The sequence below is a fragment of the Pseudopipra pipra genome, chromosome 1 (assembly GCF_036250125.1).
Source record: "Pseudopipra pipra isolate bDixPip1 chromosome 1, bDixPip1.hap1, whole genome shotgun sequence".
NCBI classification, from domain to species: domain Eukaryota; kingdom Metazoa; phylum Chordata; class Aves; order Passeriformes; family Pipridae; genus Pseudopipra; species Pseudopipra pipra.
In genome coordinates, this window is record NC_087549.1 from 62,352,807 (window position 1) to 62,378,790 (window position 25,984).

The 25,984-nt window shown below is 35.4% G+C and overlaps 1 protein-coding gene across 7 annotated transcripts in view; it reads left to right on the forward strand.

Moving 5' to 3' along the window:
• Positions 1 to 25,984, forward strand: part of LOC135416153 (dynein axonemal heavy chain 5-like) — a 156,573-nt gene that overhangs the window by 20,022 nt on the left and 110,567 nt on the right. For 5 of the 7 annotated variants that reach the window (XM_064659005.1, XM_064659014.1, XM_064658962.1 and 2 more), the window contains exons 16-37: positions 1,241 to 1,336; positions 1,690 to 1,863; positions 1,957 to 2,046; positions 2,751 to 2,906; positions 3,866 to 4,005; positions 5,633 to 5,784; positions 7,875 to 8,082; positions 8,752 to 8,839; positions 8,956 to 9,079; positions 9,196 to 9,359; positions 10,458 to 10,550; positions 11,716 to 11,919; positions 13,754 to 13,834; positions 13,918 to 14,322; positions 14,469 to 14,587; positions 16,793 to 16,929; positions 17,927 to 18,089; positions 20,835 to 20,946; positions 21,269 to 21,397; positions 22,772 to 22,971; positions 23,077 to 23,230; positions 25,525 to 25,791. In XM_064659005.1, the coding sequence (XP_064515075.1) occupies positions 1,241 to 1,336; positions 1,690 to 1,863; positions 1,957 to 2,046; positions 2,751 to 2,906; positions 3,866 to 4,005; positions 5,633 to 5,784; positions 7,875 to 8,082; positions 8,752 to 8,839; positions 8,956 to 9,079; positions 9,196 to 9,359; positions 10,458 to 10,550; positions 11,716 to 11,919; positions 13,754 to 13,834; positions 13,918 to 14,322; positions 14,469 to 14,587; positions 16,793 to 16,929; positions 17,927 to 18,089; positions 20,835 to 20,946; positions 21,269 to 21,397; positions 22,772 to 22,971; positions 23,077 to 23,230; positions 25,525 to 25,791 (3,456 nt within the window). The remainder of the gene's footprint in view (positions 1 to 1,240; positions 1,337 to 1,689; positions 1,864 to 1,956; positions 2,047 to 2,750; positions 2,907 to 3,865; positions 4,006 to 5,632; positions 5,785 to 7,874; positions 8,083 to 8,751; positions 8,840 to 8,955; positions 9,080 to 9,195; positions 9,360 to 10,457; positions 10,551 to 11,715; positions 11,920 to 13,753; positions 13,835 to 13,917; positions 14,323 to 14,468; positions 14,588 to 16,792; positions 16,930 to 17,926; positions 18,090 to 20,834; positions 20,947 to 21,268; positions 21,398 to 22,771; positions 22,972 to 23,076; positions 23,231 to 25,524; positions 25,792 to 25,984) is intronic. The other 2 variants (XM_064658977.1, XM_064658995.1) reach the window with 2 other exon arrangements.

A 25,984-nucleotide genomic window follows, 5' to 3' on the forward strand; every position in this document is an offset into this window, starting at 1 on the left:
ATTTAAAAGTGTTAGGGTAGATTTGGGTTTTATTTCAAATTTTTCTGTGTGACGGGTAATGCTACTAACAAGTTTTCCTAAACTTGATTGTTTTGAGATGCATAGTGAAAACTAATTCAGGCATGTCAACACATTAAATACAGTTTAATTGTAAGAGTTCCTTAGTGTTATTAAAAATACTTAGTGGAATAGTAATGGAGTATTATAGTGAAGTTAGTAAATAGACATAGTTGCACATTTTAGATGGAGAAGAGAATCATATCACTCCCAGTGCTGAACAGAATGATAAAAACTAAAGTGGCTTTTCAAATGCTTCAGTCTCATGTTTTAATACATTCTGTACATTCTGGAATTGAGCTGCTTTTTTTTTTTTTTACCTATAGCCTGCTTATTTTGCAGGATTAATAGTCTAACAAAAGTAATTCTAGAAATGTTGACTTACTCTCCTGCCTTCCTGAACTATAGCTTTCAACTGTCATTGACTTTCCTTTAAATGTTTAAGTCTGAAGTACCTTTGGCTTTCTTCTAACTGGTTGATGGCTTGTGTTTCTCTGGCTTGTGTTTGTTGATGTGTCATGTTGGCCTGTGTTACTTGCTCTATGGCTCTTTTCTGAAAGACTGCATTTACTGCTAACTGGAATTTGGAGGTGTTAAAAACCAGTATGGCTTTACATGTAAATAGACTGTGTTCCCAAGTGCTCTCTTTGAGAGGAAGTTTGCATTGAAATCTTTTTGTAGGCCATCAGTATTTAAGACTTTTAAGAAAAAATTGTTACAGGTGAATATCCAAATTACTTCTAGTTAGGAGCTGTGAAATTTGGTAATAACCTCCTTTAGTCTGTAAGGTGCTCTAGAGAGCCTGCCACTTTGCTCAGCTTTGGTGGTTTTCATACCTGGACAGTGAGCTGAGTACTCTCCTATGGCAGTACTGGGAGTAGCTAGTGAGTGTGTTCTGTTATCTCTGCTTAGATTACAAGATTTCCTCCTCCTGTTCGTGTTCCTCTGTGCTCCTTTGTGTTCATGAAGATGAGATTTCAATCATTTAACCTAACACTGCTTATATTTATTTGCTTTGCTTAGAATGTAAATACCTTCGTTGATGATGTTGTTCCTGTTCTTTTTAATTCAGTGCTGAATGCACTGGGCAGATAAAGCAAATTCCCCAAAAGCTACAGGGAAAGGATTTTATACAGGGGAAGGCAGCACTATAGATGATTTTTTTCTTTTGCTCTTATTCTAGTTTGAAAAAGATTACCTTGAATTTAAGAACCAAATTGCAGCATTGTATGAATCCATAGAAGAATTTGTGGATTCGTGGTTTGAGAAGACTGTAAATGTAAGTGATGTTACAAATGCAAGCCCCTTATTCTGGTGCTTAGAAAGGCTGAGTACCCATAGCTCCTACTGAACTCCTTCATTGCTGCTGATGTTTTGTACTGTGCTGGTGGCTGAGATAATTTTGGAGGACATCAAGCCTATTACAAATGTTCTAAAATTTGCTTGCAGAAGTGCTGGAAAATAATGTTCATTCTTACTTGGTGCCAGGCTTATGTTCCCTCTTTCCCCTATATTTTTAAGTTTATTTTTACAAATTTACATAGCATTTTCTAAATTAATAAAATAGTTTATGAACAATGGCTTTCTGAACTGTTAACATCTTTGCAGTAAGTTCTCCATTTTCCTTTTTAGACTGAACAGATGCTGGTACTTCTGATGAAGCTTGAGCAAATAGGAGAAAATAATATTGATCTTAATGAGAAGTATACCATTGTCCTTCAGCAGTACAGCCAAGACTTGGAGTTTATTCAAGAACTCTACCAGAAGGAAAAGGAAAATCCACCTATACCACGTAATATACCACCAGTAAGAATGAAAGAAATGAGAGAGAAAAATTACTTTACTTCTTGACTGTTTTTAAGTTAATGAAAATATAACCTCCGATTTTCTGTGTTTTAGGTAACAGGGAAGATTATGTGGGCTCAGCAGTTATTCAGAAAAATTGACCATCCAATGACATTCCTTAAAAAGAAAACCACACTTTTGAAGGTTGGAAATTAGCAGAGGAGCCTTTATGCTAAGCTTTCAAGGATGTTATTAACAAACACATGATTTATTTTTATACTCCTGCACTCACTTTTCTAGAAGCTTGTATCCAAGCTCATCCGACAGGAGGGATAGGTGTTAGCATTTGCTCCAGGTTTTGAATTCCTTTTTGCAGCATTATTATTCTATGGCTCAAGACAGTGGCTTCCCTCGAAACATGAGGCTGATGACTCAGACCAGTGCTTCTGTCCCTTCTGGGATTTGACTCATGTTAATTGTGGTAGTAGCACTGTTGGCTGTGTACCTAAGCTTAGAGCCTTCTGTCTGATGTGCTCTGTATTGAAGAGGGCCTCAAACACTAGCCACAGTTCATGAAAGAATATAATTTGTATAGCTTTCTCAACGGGCCATCAATACCTTGTATAGGCCATGGTAACAGAGTTTGTCTAATGAACAAGACTGGGAGGAAAAATCAGGAAAAGAGCTATGCTTGTTAGAGCAGTTGAATACTTTTTAATAATTGAATTCCTAAATATATTGCTATGTTCCTGTGTCCTACCTTGTCTCTAAAATAGCATAATTTAAAGTTTTTTGTTTCGTTTTCCTAGGACTGGAGAGAGAAAGCCTAGTGGAGGGACTTTCTCCTATGTTAAACTCATTAAATTGTTTAAGTGATATATGCTTTTTATTTTTCCCATAAATTGCAGACACTGGAAATGAAAAAGGTTGTTAAGAACTACAATAAAATGGCTGCAGTTCTTTTGGAATTCGAACTTATTTATTATAAGGCTTGGTGTAGATTTGCTGACCAAGCTAGAAATGCTCTGTGTGCTTCCTTACTTGCCAGGCACCCAGAAACTAAGGTAAATATGATTTATTCTTTGTATTACTGTTACATGATTTAATATTACAAATGCTACTTTAATAATATTATAGATAGGCAAGAAGGCATTAAAATAACCTTAAAAGGGTTAAAAAATGAACGACTTGAATTGGAATATTGGAATATTTTTTCCTTGTTGTTTAATCATGTCTCTTCTTCATAAGGCTTCTGCCTTATTCAGGGTATATATAACAGAGGCAGTAGCTAGGAAATACATATCTACTATTAACTTATCTACATCTTTTAAGATATTGTTTCCTGGTTTATTTTCTGTGCTAACCAAAACTTTAGTCAAGGAAGGAAGTTTTTATTACATCGTGGTCTTTTCTGTAGTGATCAATATCACTGTGTTGGATATATTGCAATAATTCATTAATTTGCTTTCAAAACTGATTGCTGAGACAGAAAATCTTACCATTCGTACTTCACAGGTTATTTTTTCTGCTGTAGTGCACAGAAATTATGATACAAATGTGGCATTTTTTGTACTAATGATTCCATAATGGACAACTAGAACCTAGTTTTCAAATTTATTTAGCAACTTAATTACATTTAGTGCCCCCAAAAACATAGAGATTAACCTTCACAATATCTTCCCCTAGTTGGAGAAAGTGAGATAAAAAGGCAAATTAGCTTCCACAGAATGTAGCTGCAGAACTAGAATTAAACTTGGGAAGTCACTAGAGCCAAGTGTTTAAGGCACAGTGAAGGTGTCACAAGGAATTGAAATCAGAGTAAGACATTGGTTGATTAACACTGGGAAACCTGTATATTTGTAGAGGAGGTTGAGGATCTGCGTAGAAACGTGGGTATCCATTTAAAAAATCTTCTTCGGTCATGTACATCTTTTTATATGATCCAGTTATATCACACTACATGTAACTACCAAACTGATCTTATTTTCTATTTCTTTTTTTCCCCTTGTACTACTACGTGAAGGAATTATTTGTAAACTTAGATCCAATGCTCCTGGAAGTACTTTATGAGACAAAATACCTGAAAAAAATGCATTTTGAAGTTCCAGATGTTGTCCTTGTCTTGTGTGCAGGTGAAGAACAGATTAAAAGACGTCAAATGGAGTAAGTGAACACTTTTCGGATTTGTTTCTCATCTGCAAATCCCTACCTTTGAGTCGGTTGCATATGTTGCTTTTGATTTATTGTGATTTTTCTCTTTGATGGAGTTTAATTGAATTTTAATTGCTTTTCCCTGCATTTCCATATTAATACTGTTAAAATACAGTTGTTCCTATTTACGCACATATCTCATTACCAGAAACACCTACATGTTTTTGTTTTGTTACTTCAGCAGCTGCTCTGTAAGTGCAGCTCCTAGGTACCTCTAAGGCATCTATGCACTGTAACATAGGGATTACACTCCAAAATATTACAGTTAACATCAAAAGCTTTTTTTTTCTGTTGGAAATACAAGCTGGAATTTTCCACTTGATTACAGCACAACTCCAACATTTATATAGCTAATACATCACCTCACTTATAACATGCTCTCTCTCTCCTGTTGAATATCTAAAATCACTTTTGTTGATTTTAAATAATGTCTTTCTGTTTCTTCTAACAGTCCAAATCCCTGCTGCAAGAGTTGTTTTCATTCTCAGGGATCCTGATTGTTAATCACTAACTTTCTAAGCAAGGATGAGCAGTCTTTAAAAAGCAATGCTTTGTGAGGAGCATTTCTAAATAGAATTGGACAAAAAGGGACAAAGTTCAAAGAGTTTCACAAACACTTCAATTCAACCCCTCCTCCCTTTTTCTATTGTTAAAATTTTTAGTCTTTCACTCTTACAACGTGACATTTTTCAGTGATTTTCTGTGGAGTGTTTAAAGACAAACTAACCATGAATTTTTAATGTGCAAGGCAAACTCTGTGTTACAGACCTGCAAAAAGCAATAGCCCCAACTTTTTCCATCCAATGTTTGCAGTAAAAAGAGAAACCCAAATTTACCTTTTACTTAAAAAAAGACTTCAGACTTACTCCCCAAGCAAAGAAGAAATATTCAGAGGCTGTAGATTTTTAATTAACAACATCTGAAAAACAGTGCTGGGTATATTGCGAATGAGCTTTCTCAGTATATGGTTTGTAACAATGTTGTCTACAGTCATGATTTTAATCTGGCATAGAACACAACTATTGCGGTTTCTTTGCAGCAGTTCTTGTAAGGAACCCATTATATGTCTGACCTTTGAGTTATATTTGCTTCTAATTCTTGTTTATGCAGCTTCTTTGTGTAGCTCCATTTTCATGGAACTATACTGGTAAGCCTTTATTCAGAATTTGGCCTCTTTTTCTTTGGGATTTGGTATTCTTCGTGGTTTGGATCTAGGTTTCCCTATAAGCAGCATCATTTCATGCCATGTCTTGTGAGATAGGAAGAAAGAAACAAAAATGCCATGTTTTCAGTTTTCTCTTTCTTTTTCTTTTTTTTTTAGTTATAATTAATTTTTCTTGGAAGAGAAATTCTCTAAGTTGATCACAGTCACTTTACTGGAGGCATTTATTTCTCCAGTCTGGTTCTGCTGTTGGTAAGGAGAAAGAGGCTTAGTTCGAGCTAGGAAGAGCTGGAAAGAGTTCTTGTTTTTAAGACGGGATCAGAACTTGCAAATCTTATTAAAAGAAAATGAGTTCAAACTTCTGTATGTTTCAAATATATAAGTAAAGCACATTATAAAGATGATCATGTCTTTCAGACTCCAGAATCTGTTGATTAGTTACAAAGAATGTCTGAATGGGATTCCTGTTATACTGAAACCACTGATGAAGCCATTTATAGGACAAGTTGAGGATGCCCTGACTCCCGGCCTGACGCAGCTGTCATGGACTTCTTTGAACATCAATAAATGTATGTAGCAGGAGAGGAAGTGGTGAATTGTTGATAGTGTTAGGTACCTGAATTCTGTTTTTATTTCTCTGGGAAAAATATGTTTGTGGACTGATCACTTCAGGTAGATAATTTTAGCCCAACTGCTACAAGAATGTGAGACAAGACAATGGCTGTGGGTGTTCTAATAATATCTCTTATCTTTTCTATAAAAAAAATCTTCATAACTTATGCCAAACATCCCAGAAGTGACATGTCTGAAATCAAGGCTGGAGATTTCTGCCCAAATCGTAATTTTTTTCCAAGAAAACATTTTTTGTTTTGCTCAATGCCTATATTGAGCTTTTTCCACACAGCCAATAAGATACAACATTATCACTATCAAATACTACATAAAATTGATTAACTGTTGTAAAAGTGTCATTGAAATGGGCATATGTAAAACCATCAGCAAGACTTTTATATTGCAGTTTTGTGAGAAAACAATAACTCATGCTTGTAAATCAGTTTTCAGTTGAAGTTGATTGATGTTAGGCTTTCACTTGTTTTCTTCAAAATGAAAAGCAGCAAGATAAACAGGAACAGATATGGCCTAAATCTGAAAGTGAAATGGGCACAGGTTTGTGCAGCTGTTCATTTGTGACTCTGCCATGTGGCACTGGTGCACAGGGCTCTGACCTGTGCTTAAGGCAGGGCTGGTCAGCTTCAAGTTTTACTTGATCGTTGCCTGACCAGAGCACAAAAACCCAATGGCAAGTGGTTTTTATATTTGTTTTTTAGCTCTAAAGTGAGTTTTTGTCCTTGGTTTGCATAGTTTAGTAACACATCAAAAGGAAGTTCTTTACAATATTATTTATTTTTTTATTCATTTAGATACTCGCTACCATATGTTAAGTATCTGAATAGCTATAATTCAGGTTGTAATGGTTCTTTGTTTCACCATTTGTCCTAGTGGAAACTGGTCCTTTTTTTAACAAGTTAGGTGTTATGTAGCAAGAGTATCTGGGCTGTTTCCTGCTGCTACATCTAAAAGGGAATTCTTTTCTTGAGTGTACGCACCATATATTTTTGAAGATGTGCAATGTGTAACATGCCCAAATGTATGTTGGACACTTACAGAGTAGCAATTCATTCAGTGTACAAAATAACTGCCTACTGCCAGCAGTGTGCAGAACTCACTGTGCATGAGCTTGAAATTTCATCCAGAAGTATGGGGGCTCATAATTGCCTTCTAGACTAAAACTGAGGAGATAAGGCAGACAAATGGATTTAGGATTACTTCATTTATATATATAAAAAAATCTAGGGCATTTGTTGGATTATTTGTCAATTTTAGTCAATAAAAAAGACAAGCTCCATCATTAACTTCTTAATAGTAATAAATGAGGTTTTCCACTGAAAGCATCAGTAACTGGACACCATTCTCACACTGCTGTGCCTTAGATGCCATAGTGATTTCTTTCTACATACAGTAGAAATATATATATGGTGCTATATGGTAATAAAAGAGACAAAGGGTGTCAGGTGACATTTCTTTCTATTTTGTAGTGAAAGAATGAAAGGGAAAGAATTTTTCCAGTCTATTCAGAAACAATTGTTTCTACCTTTAGCTTAATAAACACATCTGTTAAAGCATTTAGTTTATCTCTTTCCAAAATAAGTTAGGTCATTCCTATGAAAGAAAAAATCTAGTGGTTTAACAAGGTTGCATTCTTGCCTGGGGTAATTTTAGCAATTTAATTTATAAGTTAATTACAATTTTAAAAGTACCACATTTTGCTGTGTGTGTATGTATGTAGGAGGATCAAAATAATTTGGACACTGGTATTCTTTCTGTTTTACATTAAATTTTGTTGATCCTTTTCACTACAAGGTTAATACCAAAAAGAAGAGATAGTTTGAAGGACATTGTTCTATTTGTTATAAAACGGTATAATTTAAAGATTCAAAAGTAGAGCAAGTCCATCATGTTTCTGTTTCAGGCCTTTATTGCATATTTCTTTGCCATTAAATCTTCATTTTATTGTAATACCTGGAGGGATGGGGGTGGGGGTGGGGAGATGAGATCTGTCTTTTGCATTATTTGTTTTCATTTTGTTTTCCTTGCTTAGTTATTCAGAATGTTTATAGTACCCTGAGGGAGTTGGACTATGTAGTCAAAGAAGCGGCTGATACCCTGGAATGCAGAATTGAAAGAATTCTGGAGGACATGTCAAACACTGCTCTGATAATTTTGCCAGAAGATAAACCTATAGATGTGATCTCTTTCCTGGAACAGATAGAAAAGCTTGCTATCTCTTCTTCTTGCAAACTGTCTCAGTAGGTTTATTAATTGCACAGATTTGAAGGCCATTTTTCTGAGGGGTTATTTACGTATTACTTTTCTATGCATACAAACTTCTCTTTTAAAATGTTATTATAACAGAGTTTTAGTTTAAAGCAAAATTATATTCTTAGAATGCAAGGGAGAAATTCCAAAGTATCTTGGACACGGCAATTGTGAAATACCATCTGTAGTGTTTAGCATTTCTTCTTATGGCATTCTAATCAGTAGCAAAAAAAATGAAGACAGATAAGACTTGAAATCTCATTCACGTGTTAATTGCTTTGAAATTTCTCCACACGTTAATTGCTTGTTTCTTAATGCTTCTTCTTTTATTTTACTAATTCTGATTTCACAGATTATCTTACTGCATCATCATGATAAGCCTGTTTTATTAACTATTGCTGGAAAAAGCTTTTTTTTAATTATTATGAAGTCCAGTTGAATCAGATGTAAGAGAGTCTGACAGAATCTGACAAATGGGTTTCTTGTTAGTCTGCATATTTTAATATCTTAAAATCTCTGTATGCCCTAGCAATAGGAACAAACTGAAAAGCATCAAAAGGGCATTTCCTTGCACATAATATTCTTCACAGTGCAATGGAACTGGAGATGTGTGCCTTACATTTGATTTCCTGTGAGTGACTGTAAGGTTGTTTTTGTAGACGGAGTCAGCAAGTGGAATACTCCGTGTATGAACTTGTAGATAATCTTAAGCACAGGCTGAAAGCAGATGCCGGAAGAACTCTGGAGGTAAGACCTCTACAGTGTAAAAAGTAACCTTTTATAACCTAGTCAGATATTTGATATTTAATTTATATGCTGGGTAATATGATTGTTTTGCTAAGAATTTCCCTTTCACTCCTCAGGATTCGTATGCCTGTACACATCTTGACATCAAACAGAAAACGCGCTGCCAAGAATGCCTGTCCTGTGCTTACTATAATCTAGTGGGACAGCTTTGTCAGAAGAATACTGACTCTTTGGTCAGATGTGAGTCTGTCTTTTTCAGATATGTTTAATTTTTTTAACAAAACTTTGAGATTTTTTCCCCCAAAACTTACTGTGGTAAAAAAAATAACTTCACTTAAATATTAAATTTTTTTTAGGCATGAAGATTTCTTTAGAGTCCTTAAGACATCGATTGCATGTTATTGACTCTAGGTATCAGATGACTAAGGTTGTAGAGACACAGAGGGTTCCTTTGTTCAAAGCTGAAATTCAACTGGCTTTTCCAAATGTTGTCTTGAAACCAAGTCTTGAAGATATTCAGGTAACAAAATAGTTGCACATCTGAGTCATTTGTGATAAAACATGTATAAATGCATTGTTTTAAAGCAATATTTACAAGTTTAATCTGGTATAAGAACTAAAAGGAAGGGGGGAAAGATAAAAAGTAACTTGAGTTCATGACAACACTGGATGCTAAGCACACGAAGCCAGGGATCATGTTTGTTATGAAGGCCATTAGAAGGAACTGTTTTTCTAAAAGCTCAGTAACTCAGTAATTTACAAACCTCTACTTAGAGGCAAACATTTCAAAATGAATGCAAAAATAAAAATGAATGCCATCAATGCAACCTGATTGATTTCCTAGTCTCCTCAAACTTTTTCAGAATATAAAATCAGTTTAAAGTGTGATTCATAAGTCAACATTCAGAAGTAGTAAAATGTAAAGAAAAATATTATCTGCCCAAAGCCCTAAACTGTGAAAAAATTTGAACACTCTTTTAAACTTATACTAATTCAGCAAAATTCTTACACATATACTTGCAATGTCCAGTGATGTCTGGTGATACTTGCAATGTCCAGTTCTTCATGGTGTTGATTTGTGGACTTTTCATTTAGCATGGTGACTGTCAAAATCAGTATTTGAATTATTTCTCAGATTTCATTTGCAGCCTTCATGGTGTTGTCGGTAAGAAATCAACCACAAAGTGTGATTTTAAAATGCCAGAGATAGAAGAAGTTATACAATAATTTATATAGCTGCCTGTAGAGATTATAGACTATACCATCACAAATTCAGACAAATGTATCCAGACATTCTGATGTGAATGTGAAAACTATTATTAATAATAAATAACTATGTTTATAACCAGTTTAAGGGGAAATAGTACTATAAGTTATGATCCCCAGTGATTCATGATTACTGTTCGTAAAGGTCTCTTATGTTCTTATTTGAGAACCACATAAACTTGGAAGGACTGTGATAAAACTTTATGGAGTACTCTTTCCCCTTACAAAATGTATTTTGAGTGATCCTACTTCATGCTTATTAGACTATTTCCTGTAAAGATAGAGGTATAATTTTTCAATTTTGGTGTCATAATATCTCCTAGTGCTCAAGGGGAATGTTTTGCCTTTTCAGAGTGCTGTAAACAAAGCAGTAAATACCATATTATCAATAGCAAAAGATATTCCCTTGTGGAAATTTGCTTACTTACATCATAAACAGCAGCAGGTGAGCATTTTATTTTGATTATTTAAAAAATTTGGTATTTTAATTAACATTTCTTAATATTATATTCTCTACCAATACTTGACTTGTTACCTGGTAGATATTCCTGGTTTTTAATCTCTATGCCAAGACATTAAATATAAGAGTGATAATTCATAAGCTTTATGTTTGGTGGTTTCTAAAATTAAAATCAAAAGTTGCTTTAAAAAAATATTTTAAATATACTGTTCAAGTATGATGATGATAGCATAGAACTATTATCTATGTGTACTACCAGCTGAATATAAATTATCAGTCTTCCCAGGCAAAAATTATATTTTAAGTTAAACTTTCAGCCTGCATATGGTACCTACAATGCTACAGTAATTATTTTTATATAAATATTTTATCTGGCATCAAAATTAGCACTAAAACCTTGGAAAGGTCTGAGGTCTCGAAAGAAACTGAAATTTATTGAAGTACAAATATGCACAGTATTGGTAATCATATGGCCTTAATTGTCTCATATGGTAATGCAATATACATCTATGTAGATCTGTGCTAAGAATTATGTTTGTAAAAATATTTTCCTATTTTGTCTACCTGACATGAAAAATGCATCAGCTAATTTCAATGGAAAAAAATATTCAAGTCATCCAAATAAATAAATAAATAGAAGAACTAGGAGAGAGTGGACTGAACTCAGTTTTATCAAGCAGAATTGTTTACTTATTTCCAAGCAGCCAACCCTCCACTGCCTCCAAGACTTTTTAAGAATGGGTACAGATTATAATTCTACAGTAAAGAAAGCAGGAATGGGTATAGACTGTAATTCTACACTAAAGAAAGCAGGAAGACGTAAGAGTTGTGCAGAAGGAGAAAACAACACAACTGTACTTGTATAAGGCACATATTTGACTGATGTAATTCAGAGATGATTAATATAGAGCTCTGCATGACAATTTTTTATGAAATGAACATTAACACTAGAACTATAGTTCTGTAAAAATCCAAGCTAAGAACAGGGAGTCTCCCTGTGGCTGGTATATCTGCACTTTCTGTCAGTTCCTAGAAGTACTTCATTATTAGTTCCTAGAAGTACTTCATTATTGGGCATGCCATAATTTAAAAAAACCAAAACCCCAAAAAACTAGTGAACATATGTTTTTTCTTCTTTAATTTATGCCAGGTTGAACAAGCTGCTGCTGTAGAGCTAGGTGATGAGAGCAAACTCACCAGGATGGTGGCACTGAAACCTTTAGACAAGCAGATCCTCGAACATAAGGATGTAAACAAAGTGGTGATCCAACTAAGTACTATTATTTTATCTCTTAAAACTGAAGCATTGGATCTTCTGAACAGCTTTTCTGAATTTTCAAACATCTGGAACAAGGTTAGATACATATTTAATATAATGTTGCTATGTTGTGAAATCTAGATAAATTAAAAAAAATGTTATTGGTCGTGTAAAGAATTGCTCAGTAGGATTCATTGGTTTCATGGTAGCATTCATATACCTGTAATTCCTCTTCTGCTCTTGTGTTGACCAGAACTTGCAAATCTTTATCAATTAAACCATCTAAGCAAGAAAGCAGAAGAACAAAAAAGAATGTTGGAGCATAAACAAGCTTATGCTTTCATATGCTTATGCACCTTTCTCACAGCATCTTGTCTGCAGATGTTATAGAAAAGAACAATTTAGCAGAATCTCTGAGAAATTACAGACTACAAAGCTATTCCTGAATATTCAACTGACTAGTTCTTCTCAAGTAATCACTGCTGAAAGATATTTTTCTATTTCTTCACACACATACACACACACAAAAAATAAAGTAAATCTAGGAAATGTTTCGCTAATAAGGATTCCAAAGCTGAAGTGAATTTAGGCTGGTGGTGGACTTACCTTCATTAGGAAATGGGTCCAATCACATAATGGTAAAGCTCCAGGGAGTGTTTTGGCAGGAGACCCTTGATGAAATAAAACGTTGTATACATTCTGACTAGTGAAATTCAACTCTGTGTGGATGGACAACTACTGGTCTTACCTATCAAAGGTGCTTTAGTCAGGCTGAGAAACAAGCAATTAAAGCAGTAGTAATCTTATCTTTGTAACAGCTCACTATTTTTAGCTTCCCCTTCCTAAATCAACTTATAAGTGACCATGTTCCCACAGCTGACTCTTTTTGCCAGGCTGAGATACGGCATTTTCACCTCTTCATGGCTTCTGAGGTTCCAAATCTTAATGCTTAGTTACCTCCATATTTTGAGATATTGTTTGAGCTAGCCACATGTTGATAGCATGTCATTTCATCCAGACAAGGCATATTCAGGTTGGATGATGCAGTAGCATGATGTTTCTTTTTCACTAAAATCTTCTAAAGTAGTCAGTTAATCTGCTCCTTGAAGTTAAAATTCCTCAGAAGTTGGCACTGTTCCCCCTGTCTTTGTAATCTCTGTGGACCCACTGGAAACTGTCACTGGTAACTCATTATTGGCCAGAGAAGTGCAAGCAGATTCTCATGGACCTCACAGTGCAGACTGTAGAGGAAATTCACTGAGCTGGGTAAAGATCATTTGTCTGTAACTGAACTGAGAATCTAGCACATTTCTTGAGCTGGTGACACTGATGTTCTCAGCTCTGCAGAAACTGGCCTACCTTATGAAAAGAAAAGATGCTCAGTGCTCTATAGCCTCTGAACAACCTTCAACAGGCTAAATGCTCTCTCTTCCCTTAGATCCATCCTTCCCTGCCAAGCTGTGATTTCGTCAAATGGCCAGGCCATCTGTAGCTAGAAACTGCAGTTAAATATGCTGGTTTGGGAAGACTGAAGATGGCTGAGTGCAATTGCTCCCATTTAAATACCTGTTAGAGGATGCGAGCTGCCTTTGGGGGGTTGCAGGCAGAAGGGACACCAGGAAGGAAGTATTTCCAGCAAAGTTTTAGCAGCTACATTGTAAATTTTGTAGTTATATTTGTATGGATTAGGGATATCCTGACCCATGTCAGCTTTGGAGTTAGATAGATTTCAAGTTCTATAAAGCATACTGTACAAAGAGTGAGAGTCAGGAAAAGCAGTTCAAGTAAAATAATTTGTGTTTGTAATAATTAATGCTTATATCTTCAGTTCTTTTAGAGAGGGAACATTTGTATTTGCACAGTGCATCAGGCAGCTGAGGACCCTGTAGGTTATTGTAACACCAGTGCTAAATAAACTTCTCTTATGTAGGATCCAGAGGAAAAAGTGAAGGAATTTATGGATACTAAACCAACAATGGCTGAATTTCAAACTCAAATCAGATACTTTTCTGTAAGTATGTTATCTTTAATAAAAATGAACTGTTCAGTTAAATTTTAGTGAAATTAAAGGCTGAACACTTGTGTTTATCTTAGCAATTAGAAATGCAAATCAGAGAACTGCCTGATCACTGTGCACTGCAATCAGTGGATATTGCAACAGAGTCATTGAAAATAGCTTTAATTCAGGAATGCCGCTCAAGACAAAGAACATTTGGATTAACTTTGACTAAAAAGTCTGCCACAGACATGGATGAAATTTATTCATTCATTGAAAATCTAAGCAAGAGGTTAAGCAGACCTATCCATGACCTTGACGATGTACGGGGAGCAATGGAAGCACTAAAGGAAATCCGAGAGAATGAGATTAAAATTGACATGACAGTTGGACCTATAGAAGAATCTTATTCTCTGCTTCATAAACACAATCTGCTCTTTCAAGATGGAAATACAGAAAGAGTTGATGGATTGGCCTATGCCTGGAAGAACCTAAACTCACAGGTATCGTAGCTGTATTATTTCTCAAATCATTATTGTGAGCCCTCTTAATGTTGAAATTTTAGAACAAACCTATTTTCCTAATTAAATTTTTTGTGCTTTGTTTCCTGCATCTTTTGTGCCTGATTTTTCTCTTTGTCTGCATATAGGCACAACAGGTTGAGGACTTGCTGCTGAAGGTACAGCCAGACATGAAAACAGATTTACTGAGAGGTGTTCAAAAATTCCAGATTGATACTGCAGAATTTTATAAAGACTATAATGAAAAGTAGGTAACCTGTGGTGCAATACAATTATACTTCATTAGCGATTGTTTGAAAATGGCATATCTAAAGGGCTTCAGAAAATAAGCACAGCACAGCCTCACTGTATATATGACACCTGATAAAAGGCCTGATTTCAGATTAATGTAAGATAGACACATAGTCTTACTGTCACAGATTCATTACCATGATTTCAATGCTGAATCAGTAAAATTCCGTAACAGTTAATAGGTTGGGAAAAAAAGTAAATCAAATTCTCAATCCAGATCCAAATTTAAAGTTTTTTCAGGAGTCTAAACTCAACAAAGCACTTCAGCAAATATTTAATATTAAGTATTTAAGTAATGCCTTCAATGTGACTAGAGATTCCAGTTGTGGGTATTTCTTAATTTACTGAGTCTTAGTCTTATTTTTAAACTTACTTTGACTCTTTTGAAAATTTAAATTGTGGGATATTTGTGGTTCATTGGACACTCCTACAGTAGCAACAAAAAAGGAAAGACAGGATTTGGCTTGCTGTGGTTATAGGTTAATGGTTCTAGGACAGTATATGCACAGTGTGTGGCTTTTGGCAATAAAGTTTATGTCAGCAGCTGACCCTGGGCACTCACTGCACACCAATAGCCTGTGAGCAGTGTGAAGCAGCTTTATGTATGGCCTCCCCAGGCTGCTGCCTTGATGTTATGAACAGAATTCAGTTCACACATAGGGCATACACTCCTGGATGGCCTTGAAGAGTATCTACTCTTCTCCTGGGTCAGGTGCTTTTGCATTAATGTCCAAAAGATAACCAGGTTCCTGGCTTCAACCTTCCCTTCACCAGGAGTGGAAGTTCTTGCAGGCACACTAGCAGTACGTTTGAGCAAAAGCTTTAAGACTCCAGCTATAGAAACAAGGTGAAATTTGCACCTCAGAGGAATCTATTGGAGTGCTAAGTTGGTAATGTGGATACATGCATGCATAGTGCTGTCTGCAGGTCTACTCTCAGAGTTGTCCAGAGGAATTAGTGGAAATACCCTATGGCTGAAACCAACTGTAGGGATCCTGAGAGCACCCCCTACTCCTTAAGGTTGGCCTGGGCTCAGGACCAACTAAGAGCTAGTGCCTCAGAGAGCTTCCCTCTTCCTTTGGTGACAGAGGACTCCCAGGCAGCTGTGCAGGGCTGAACCCCCTGGGATCTGCTTTTGAGACTTCATTGCTTGGCCCCTGACCTACAGCTCCAGCTCTGCCATAATCGTGCCTGTGCCTGGCCATGGACCCTACTGAACTGAACATGGATCCCACTGCACAGACCCACTTCTCAGGCTGACCACTGAACAGCCTGGAACCCACTGGACTGTGTCTCATCCTAGCTACCTTCACTAGACCTGCTCCTGACCCTGACTTACTGACTCACCTTCCCTGCTTGATCTTCATGCTGTGTAATTATTGTGGACTTGTTTAAAGATCTGGACTACCATTTGAACCCAGGCCTGCCCTGCTCTTCCTGCTGAGGTACTAGGGGATCAGGCCTTGGCTGCCTCTGCTGACTGTGTTACTGCTTTCATCTGCCAGTTCCATTTTCCTTCCCAAGCAGCCAGCCTGCTCTGCTCTGTCATCCCCATCTGCCTGAATTTCTTTCTGGAAATAACCATAGCACAACAGAGGGTGGCATACTTAGAGTTCTCATCCCAAAGGATTATGATGTAGCCAAAAAGTGGTCCCAGGAGTGAAATCTGGGGATTGCACCCAGTCCTACAGCTGAGATGTGCTCATTAGGGAAAATAATATTTTTTCTCTTATCTTTCTGACTACTTAATCATAGTTCTAGTACCAGCTACCAGAATTTTCACTTGTAAATTATATATCTACTATCTTTCCCTTTTTACAATATAGATTAAAATAATTATTAAATTTTACAGAATAAACAGAAAATAACAAAAAGCAAACATCTGTAAACTGTTTTAGCTGTTTGTAATATATATGGTACCCCAGATGAATTTTATTATTAGAAAATAAATTGGACTTTCTTTCAAGGACTACTCAGTATGTAATTTTGGTACACTGAATATATGTGGCATTTTTTCTTTTAGTGTCTTTTGTAAAAAATTCTAGAAAAAATGGTAGAAAATATTAAATACTATTCAGTAAGTATGTTCTGTGTTCTGTTGTGCTGCTTTCTGAAACCCATATGGTTGATACTTGTACTGAATTTGCTTTGGTTTTTACAGGGGCCCCAGCAAGGAGAATATTCCTCCCCATGAAGCAAGTGACAGATTACAAATCTTTCAAGCCAAATTTGATGAACTATGGAGGAAATATATATCTCTCTCTGCTGGGGAAGAATTATTTGGTCTTCCTATTACAGGTAGTTTCTCAGGGGATAAGGATACCTGTTCCTATGACATTAAATTTTTCTTGTGGCTCTTGCTAAATGCATTCAGTTCTGGATTCATTGTAGAAAAACTACTTGCAGTAAATTATTATGACAAACAGCTGTGTGAAACTGGCTTTCAGTCTGCATATACATAAACATCAGGTGGAAAAATATTGCATCTCAGGGTCCAGATGCTCAGCTCTCTTGCTTTTTCTGTTCAGAGCTAAGCACATCTCCTGTCAGTATTCTGCCCTGTACAAATTTGGGAAACATTGCCAAAGAACTCAAATTGTTGCTGCTCCAGTTACATAATGAATTCCCTTGGGCTGTGCAACTGATCTGTAATATCCTTATGTCTCGTAGTCAGACACAGTTCGTTTGGAAGACTATGGTGTGAACTGAAGTTAGAGCAGAATACAGGATAAGCACTTTAATCTGTGCATACTAAATTAAGCATACTTTCGTGTCTGAGGGCATATGAAATAATCGCAATATATTTAACTAGGAATTCCATTAAAGATGTCAGTTTTAAATGCTTTTATTGTCCAATATATTCTAGATTTTTATTTTTAAATAAATCCCCATCCCCAACCTCTGCTTCTTTAGTAAATAGCATAAATTGAGATAGGGGATGTTTTAGTTCTTGTCTAAAACTACATTGCATTCCTTTGCCATTTCATCTACATTTTCAATATTGTCTCCCTCACAGAGCTAGGTGCAGCATCTCAGTTATAAGATTCCATCTACTGTTAGAGAAGAATATTTATTAAAAAGCAGCAATCTAAACAATTACTGTGCATCAAAATCTGATGTCTTTACATAATGTAACTGGAAAAGTTTTTCTTACTAGACACCATCTAAAAAACTGCAAGTCAGATTTCATACTTTTATTAAGTACCATTTTTAGAAATACATGGATTTTTATGTTCATGAATACATTTGTACCCAATTAACACTCACAAATTTCTGATTTTAAAATTTGAAACAGAGTATCCTGAACTACACAAAATTAAACGTGAACTTTCATTACTTCAGAAACTTTACAGTCTTTATAATACAGTTACTGCTAGTATTGATGGATACAATGAAATGCTTTGGAATGATTTAAATATAGAAAAAATTAACAATGAACTTCTGGATTTTCAAAACAAGTAAGTTGTTTTTTTGCTAAAGTGCATGCAATTTTTATTTCTCAGCTCTGTGTGTTAATTAGCTCATGAAAATTGCTCTGCACTGTGGTGCAGTATGCAGCTAGAATGTGACCTTACTCAGCTAGTCTGTGAGTCACTTTAGGCTTTTTGGGGTATACTGACGTGGTAGGTCGCAGCTTACTTAATAAATAAGGTGCATAAACCTGTGACAAGGTGGTTGTAAGTATAAATAACTTTCATAGCTGATTTTCATATAATACTTTATCAGTGATTCAGTTTACAACTTGTTAGTCCGTGACGTTAGACAGAATTTTGAAGCTACTGTCTACTTCTGCACATTTGTCTGAATTATAATTGTTCTTTCAAGAAGGGTAGGTAGCCACACTAAATTCTGAGGGTTTATTTATGAGAGAGCAATATTTGGAGAGCAATAATGTTTTCCACATTAAATGCAAAATAATTTCTAGTTGAAACCATGCTTTGCTGAAGTCAGAGAAATTTTTCTGCTCTGTTGGTAAAGATGCACCTCTTGCAGACCCAGACATGCATTCTCCAGTGTGACCTCAGAGTGGCTTCACTTACATTTTGGTATTATTCAAGAGACTGAGATCAAATCTGTGTTTTTCATCTCATCCCAAATCTTTGAAAAACATAGGAAAGGTTACTTATGCTCAGGGGTTTTGGTCATATGGTTTTTTGATCTTACCATCATTTTAGCAGGGTCCATTTCTGTATACACTGAAGGAGGCAGGTGGAGATTTTCTTCTTTTTCTGGAAAAACTGACTGAACTGCCTTCTAGTCATTAATTTGAAAAAAACTCTAAAACCTCTTTTTAAAAATAATACTAGAAATTAATGTATATGAAACATATATACTTCTGCATTTGGACAATGTAAGTCTTGATCTCATTTCAGTAGAATTCTGGAATCTGCTTTCTGATTTTTTTCTATAGTTAGCTTATATTTTACAGGTTGGTAGGACTCACTTTATGCTTCCTTCTTCAGAACTCTGAAGGAAGCCATTGCATGGTGATAGTTGTGAGTTATGTGTTTCTCTTTGTACTTCATGTGAGACTCTTTTTCTCTCAATTGTCAAGCTGTTTTGAAGCAAGGTGACTACCAATAGACAGTAAATGCTTTTTTTGTAATAAAAGTCTAACCTAGTACTATCCTTCCTTTGGCAGCTTGCTGGCATTATTGCATTAAGCTGTTATCTTCAAAGCTGGAAATATTTAAACAGTGTACAGGGAGTACACAGAAATAGCTAAGATGGTATGCTGTGTTATGAAAGAAGCAGGGATACTGGAAATGCAATAAGTACGTCAGCCTAATTGTAAAGATACATGTAGCACTTTACTGTAGTTTTTTCTACTCCTTTAAAAATATTAATATAATAGAAAACCTAGAATCCTGAAAAGAAGAATAAAAAAAATAACCGTAGGTGAAAATAAATCCTATTAGAAAGCAATAAAAAGGAGAAATATTTAGAGAAAATGCTGTGGTAGAGAGCATTATAGAAGTTTATAATAACATCTAGATGGAAGTTTCCCTTTATATTTTACTGTAATACACTGTAAAGAGAATGTCCAGTAAATTTAAGAAGGAAATTTAAACCTGATCAGTGGAATAGTTTTTTACCTTAATATGCAGGTAATAGAATTTGCTGTTAGAAAATACTACTGCGACTAAGACAACGGAAAAAGTTATTAGTATTAAAAAAAATGCCATTTTCATTACCAAGCTGAGAGATCCCATTTCCAATAGCCATCCCAAGACAAAATTTATTAGAACATTACTTGCTGTGCCTCAGGATAGAAGTAGCCAGGAACTGCCTCTTAAAGCCTTAATGATCCAAGGCAGAGTATAATTTCCCATTCTGCAATGCTTTTCTCTAGGTTGTTTAATACTATCTATTGTTGGATTCAGGATGAAAGACCATAAAAATTGTTGTAGTGCCTGACAGTATGCATATGTTCATGTACCTCTTACTAGCAAGCAGTGAAGAATTTGCATATGCTCCAGCATTGTGTGACAGATCTGCCTGATTTTGAGCTGTGAAAAATTGGGAATTTCTTTGAAGGATTTTTTCATTATGACTTGGTTTTATGCAGCTTTTAGGTTCTGCAATTGAGCGGTAAGAGAACTGCTGTCAGTCTTTGGTCCGTAGCTTTGGCAGATGAAAATTGGCATGACTTGTTAAAAGCAAGAGTAACTGTGACAATTCACAGTACAAGAGGTTCTTAATTTTCAGTTTCTTCTTAAATTGTGCTTAAAGATTTTCTTTAATTATCTTTTGTACAAACTCTATGTAAAATAGGACTTGTTTGATTGAAATAGAAGTATTTTTCTGTTTGCAAGCAGACTAGTTTTAGTTTAGGATGTACTTTATTTTGCTTGAAAAATATATTTTGTTTAATCATTTTACCTTTTTACACAATGAGGTGCATTTTCAATTTTTTAATAAAACAATGACACAGCAAAAACTTAAGTTCAAACATGGGTTGCACATCAAATTAACTTCCTATAGTTCAAACTGAAGTAGAAACCAAACCATTCCAGTGTGATCTGTACTGTCTTTAGCAGTGTTTCATGCCTGCAGCCACAAGCAATCCAACTTGCAACTGGATTTATGTTTACAGTCTACTGGTCCACTAGTTGAAAAATGACAATATATTGTACTATTAAATGGTAGATTTTACTTATTAAGAATAAATTATTTCTTCTTTCTTTTTGTGCTTTTTAAAGAATCCGAAAGTTACCAAAAGCATTGAAGGAATGGCAAGCTTTTCAAGACCTAAAAAAAAAAATTGATGACTTCACAGAGAGCTGTCCTTTGCTTGAAATGATGACAAACAAAGTATGTTCAGCATAATAATTTGGAGATAAGATTTACTTGAAACACTCCACTGAAGGCTATCATATATGACCATAAGATGCTTTCCCTAATTCTTTTTTATAGATAAAAGCAGCCATACTGTGACAAAAATCTAGTTAGGCTTAGTTACAGAAAAGTAAAACAGAAGACTTAATAATGTGATTACAAGAACTGTTAATGCTTTCAGTGGAATGGAAATCAAAACTCTTGTATTTGCTAAACAGATAGAGTGTGAAAGTATGTGATCATTCTAGTCCTAAAAATAATACAATTTTTAAAAAATCATCCCTATGGACTTTTCTAGGCAATGTTGTCACGACACTGGGAAAGAATTGAACAAGTAACTGGACATCACTTTGATGTTGACTCTGAAAGTTTCTCTTTGAAAAACGTAATGGATGCCCCGTTATTAAAATATAAAGAAGACATTGAGGTACATGTACTCTTCTGGTGGTTTTTTTTGTTTGGTTGGTTTTTGTTTTTGAAATGAATAACTTGTGATTTGGGAGTCTGTGCTTTTGAAATCCTGTTTCTACTCAGCTTTGTAACATTAAAAAAATTGTTTTAGTGGAAGAATTCCTTTGAAAAAATGGAGCCTTGTAGTTGGTAGTAGCACTGATGGTTAGTTTATTTCCTTTTTATTGTGGAGAAGGCTTAAATGGATAGATGGTATTACACTAATCCTTCCACAGAAGGACTTCTATTGTTTTAAGGATAGTGTGACTCTGTCATGCTTCTGATTTAGGATCTGCCTACTTTTATTTTTTTTTTCCTTTAAATGTCTTATCAGAGAGAAAAAATAGTTGATGTAAGACTGATCCTGTTAAGTGCTGAAAATCCTTGGAACACAGGAGAAGTGGAGGATATAGGATTAAAGAGAATGAAGTTCTTTTGTATTTCAAAAGTGACTCTTCACAAGAGCACAGAGAGATGAGAAGGCTTACGTAGTGTGCACAAGCTACAAAGCTCTTGTCTCCTCCATTTTAGGGACAGCAGTTATCTGGCAAGTCCATTAGCATCATGCTTGTTACCTTTTACCAGAACAAAGCATAGCTAAAAACAAAGATGTAAAACCCCAACAGTTTCTTACTTCAGTTCTGTTGTCACTTAGCTATATATGTGGTCCCTCCAGAGTAGTGACCTGTTTTGTCTTGATCCACAAAGGAACATATTTAAGACAAAAACATGAAATAAAACCTCTGCTGTACCCAATTTCCAGACAAGAATTGTGAAAGGTTCAGAGTTCCAGCTTTACACTTCAGGAAACACTTTGAACCTATGATAGAATCCAATATACTCCTGAACCTGCATTTGGGGTCCAGTCTGAGTAGCTGGTCCTTTTCTCTTTGATGCAATAACCATTTTTATGACAGTCCTGTCCTCACTGTCTTCAAGAAGTAGTAGACAGTTATGTTGTCCATCTACATTCTATTCTTGGACTATTTATTGTCTTGATTGGTAATGTGTATTTTCCTTAAATCCTTCAGTTGGTTTTTTTTGATTTCAAATTTTAATACATACATAGAGGCAAATTCTGCCTGCAGATTCATTGACTCAGTGAATTTTGTGTGTTCAAGGTGCCAGTACTAGTGAAGATGGAGTATAGCCCATAAAATGTACCTGTTACAAGTAATACTAAAATATAGTCTTGTTTGTAGTTTAATAACTTTGAGTGTTTTGATGCATATTTTCATTAACAAGAACTTACACTGAAGTTTGGATCTAGCCAATAAATTTTAATAGTCTCTATAGCTGTGCTTTGTATTGGTCTTATAGGAATGTAATTTACTATTTTAATTTTACACAGGATATCTGCATCAGTGCTGTTAAAGAAAAGGATATTGAAGCAAAATTGAAACATGTCATCAGTGAATGGAGTACCCATGCTTTCACTTTTGGCCAATTCAAAACTCGGGGAGAACTCCTTCTGAAAGGATCAGATATATCAGAGAAAATAGCTTTGGTGGAAGACAGCCTCATGATACTGGGGTCGCTCATGAGCAACAGGTACAAAATTTAATAAATGCACATACTGTGTAAATCTAATCAACCCCCAAAGTAAACAATGATCATTTTATGTTATTTTTTTCCCTTTAACTCATGTTCATACAGATATAATGCACCATTTAAGTCCACGATACAACAGTGGGTTCAGAAGTTGACCAATACTGCAGAGATAATTGAAAACTGGCTTACTGTACAAAACCTCTGGATTTACCTTGAAGCTGTGTTTGTTGGTGGAGACATTGCAAAACAGCTACCTCAGGTATACAGATTTATGATAACAATATGTTGTACCAAGGGATTGCCACATCACAGAGTTTACTTGCCAGTACATATAATGCATATAAGCTTTGTGAGCTGTGCATAGGCGGTTCAGAAGAAGCCTTGCCAAACTGGGATCTTTCTGGTTTAACTGCTTAGAACTTGGTCAAACCTACAGAAACAGGGTTGTTTGCAATTCAAGCTCAAATGTTCCTCTCAGCTTGCAGTATGAGTGAATCATATGAAGTACAGGGTTCAGAACTACTTAAGGGCACAAAATGGATGTATCGCTTTTGCCATATGTCTCTGTGTGCCCATATTTATAGGCTGAAAGTTATGTTATTATTACATAATAATAACATAGGACAAATATACTGTATGAATTCTGTACTCGCTAGGACTCAGTTTAATGAAGTCCCACAGAGAGATGCTACAAGGCTTGGGAGCTGCATGTGTGCTAATCTGTGTGAACTGTTTCAACCTCTTCAAGAGGTTGAATTACGACCTTCCATGATAGCAGCTGCAAGAGAGTTAAGGAATGATCTGGCTTCCTGCAGGAGAGAAATAGCAGAAGAAATCATCCTTTTTCTTAAGTCTCTTAATGAGGGGTTTTCATAAAATTTTAACACACCACAGTTCAATCAACTGGATCAATTAAGTTCTGTAACTTAACAGAACAATGATTATTGGGTAATTACTAGATATTAATTTATTTTAGGCCACATATAATTAAAGGATTACAATTTCCCAAATTAACATAAATTTTTGTAAGATAAATAAAGCTTTCTCAACTGTTGTTTAAGATAACAGTACTTTTTTTTTAAGTTCAGGAGATATATTTATGTTGTTAATGCTTATAAGAGAATCAATGAGCAATTTTTGCAGATGACCAAATGCTGCAGCACAGCTGAGCCATTTGATAACTGCTAAAGCTACTTCTTCCAAGGATGATAAATACATGAAATTCTGGAAAAAAGCAAATGTGGTGACTGTCTTTAAAGAAGTAGGAGAAAGAACAGCTTGATGGAGGAGTAATGATAGATGAGCAGGCTTAATTCCAGTTTCTTGATGAATATTGCAACAAGTAACTGTTAGCATCTGGAAGTTAACAAGGAGATGAGTAACAGTCAGTGTGGGTTTGTTAGGAACAAAACATGTCAAACAAAGCTAATTCATTTTTAGGGTGGGTGAGAAGCTTTGCAGATAGAGGAAAAACTCTAGTTGCCATATATCTTGATAGACTTTTGACATTGTCTCTGATAGTACTACTAGGAAATGAGTTTTAGCTTGCTGGTATGTAAAATGAAGGCAGAAGAGTGGAATGCATAAACAGCAATAACTGACAACTAGAATATTGTACCTGGTTTTGGCCAAAGAAACACAGAGACAAATTTGAGACAGTGTAGAAGAGGGTGGTAAGAATGAGAAACTACCCAGGAAGGATAATGCACAAAAAAGATTCAACAAACTAGGCTTGTTTGGTTTGAAGAAGAGGAAAACCTGAAGAGATGTGATAAGTTTTTTTTAAATATAAGAGTTGCTCTCAGTAGGAAGCAAAATATGTGTTCTCTATATGTGATTAAGGTTAGATATTAAAACAGAGTCACCAGTAGCAAAGATTGCCTGGAAAGGCTTCTAAATCTCCATCATTAAATATCATTAAACACCTGACAGACAGATTTTTGGGGTATGACCCTGCCTTATGGCAGACAAATTGCTTTGGATGGTCTTTTGAGATCTATTCTAGCTGTCAGATAATTTATGACTCCATTACCATTTCATTTGTTGTAGGTGAATAAAGAGTTTTTAATGTCAATAAACCCAGTGTATAAAAATATTTATTCTTCAGCTCCCAGTTGTCTCCCTTCACCTACTATACCTAACAAGCACAGCAGCTTCAGACTGTTTATACTGGTTTTGTTTGTCAAGTGTTACTACTAACAACTTAGGTGACATTGTCTGTTGCTATTAGGAAGACTGTAATTCCTGGGAAGGCTGTTGTTTGTTTTCTGGTGTGTGTTGGAGTCCTTTTATGTGGACAATTTTGGTGCCCAACAGGAAGTAAAAGACATTTTCAGAGCTATCCCAATGCAGTCTTTCTCGTGCAATTTGAACTCTGGTCATTATAAGCACTGATCATCATAAGCATGCCTATAAATATTCATGCATTAGTCCTGCAAAGAATACTTGAACAACAAGGGAAATATTAAACTGTTACCTTGTCTCATGGTATTATTTAACTTTTAGAATATGACAAACATGACAAAAAGCTAATGTATTTATCATGTACTTCAGGAAGCCAGAAGATTTCAGAACATTGATAAATCATGGCAGAGAATTATGCAGAGAGCCCATGAAACATCAAACATTGTGCAGTGCTGCGTTGGAGATGAGACTTTGGCACAGCTATTACCACATTTGCTGGAACAGCTGGAAGTCTGTCAGAAATCACTGACTGGCTATTTGGAAAAAAAACGGTTAATATTTCCAAGATTTTTTTTCATATCTGACCCTGCTCTTTTGGAAATCCTTGGTCAAGCATCTGATTCCCACACTATTCAGGTACAAGTAATAAAGCAATATGTTTTTGTGGTCAATATTACTAAGTGAGGACCATGGAGGATTTTGTTATTTATTTGAGAGAATTTCTTACACTGATGGAAAGATTTACAGAATCTTCTAATTCAGAATTTAAAGACAAAGTAAGAATGCCATATCTGATCAATTTATTCAGGTGTTTTTTTTTCTGATTCTA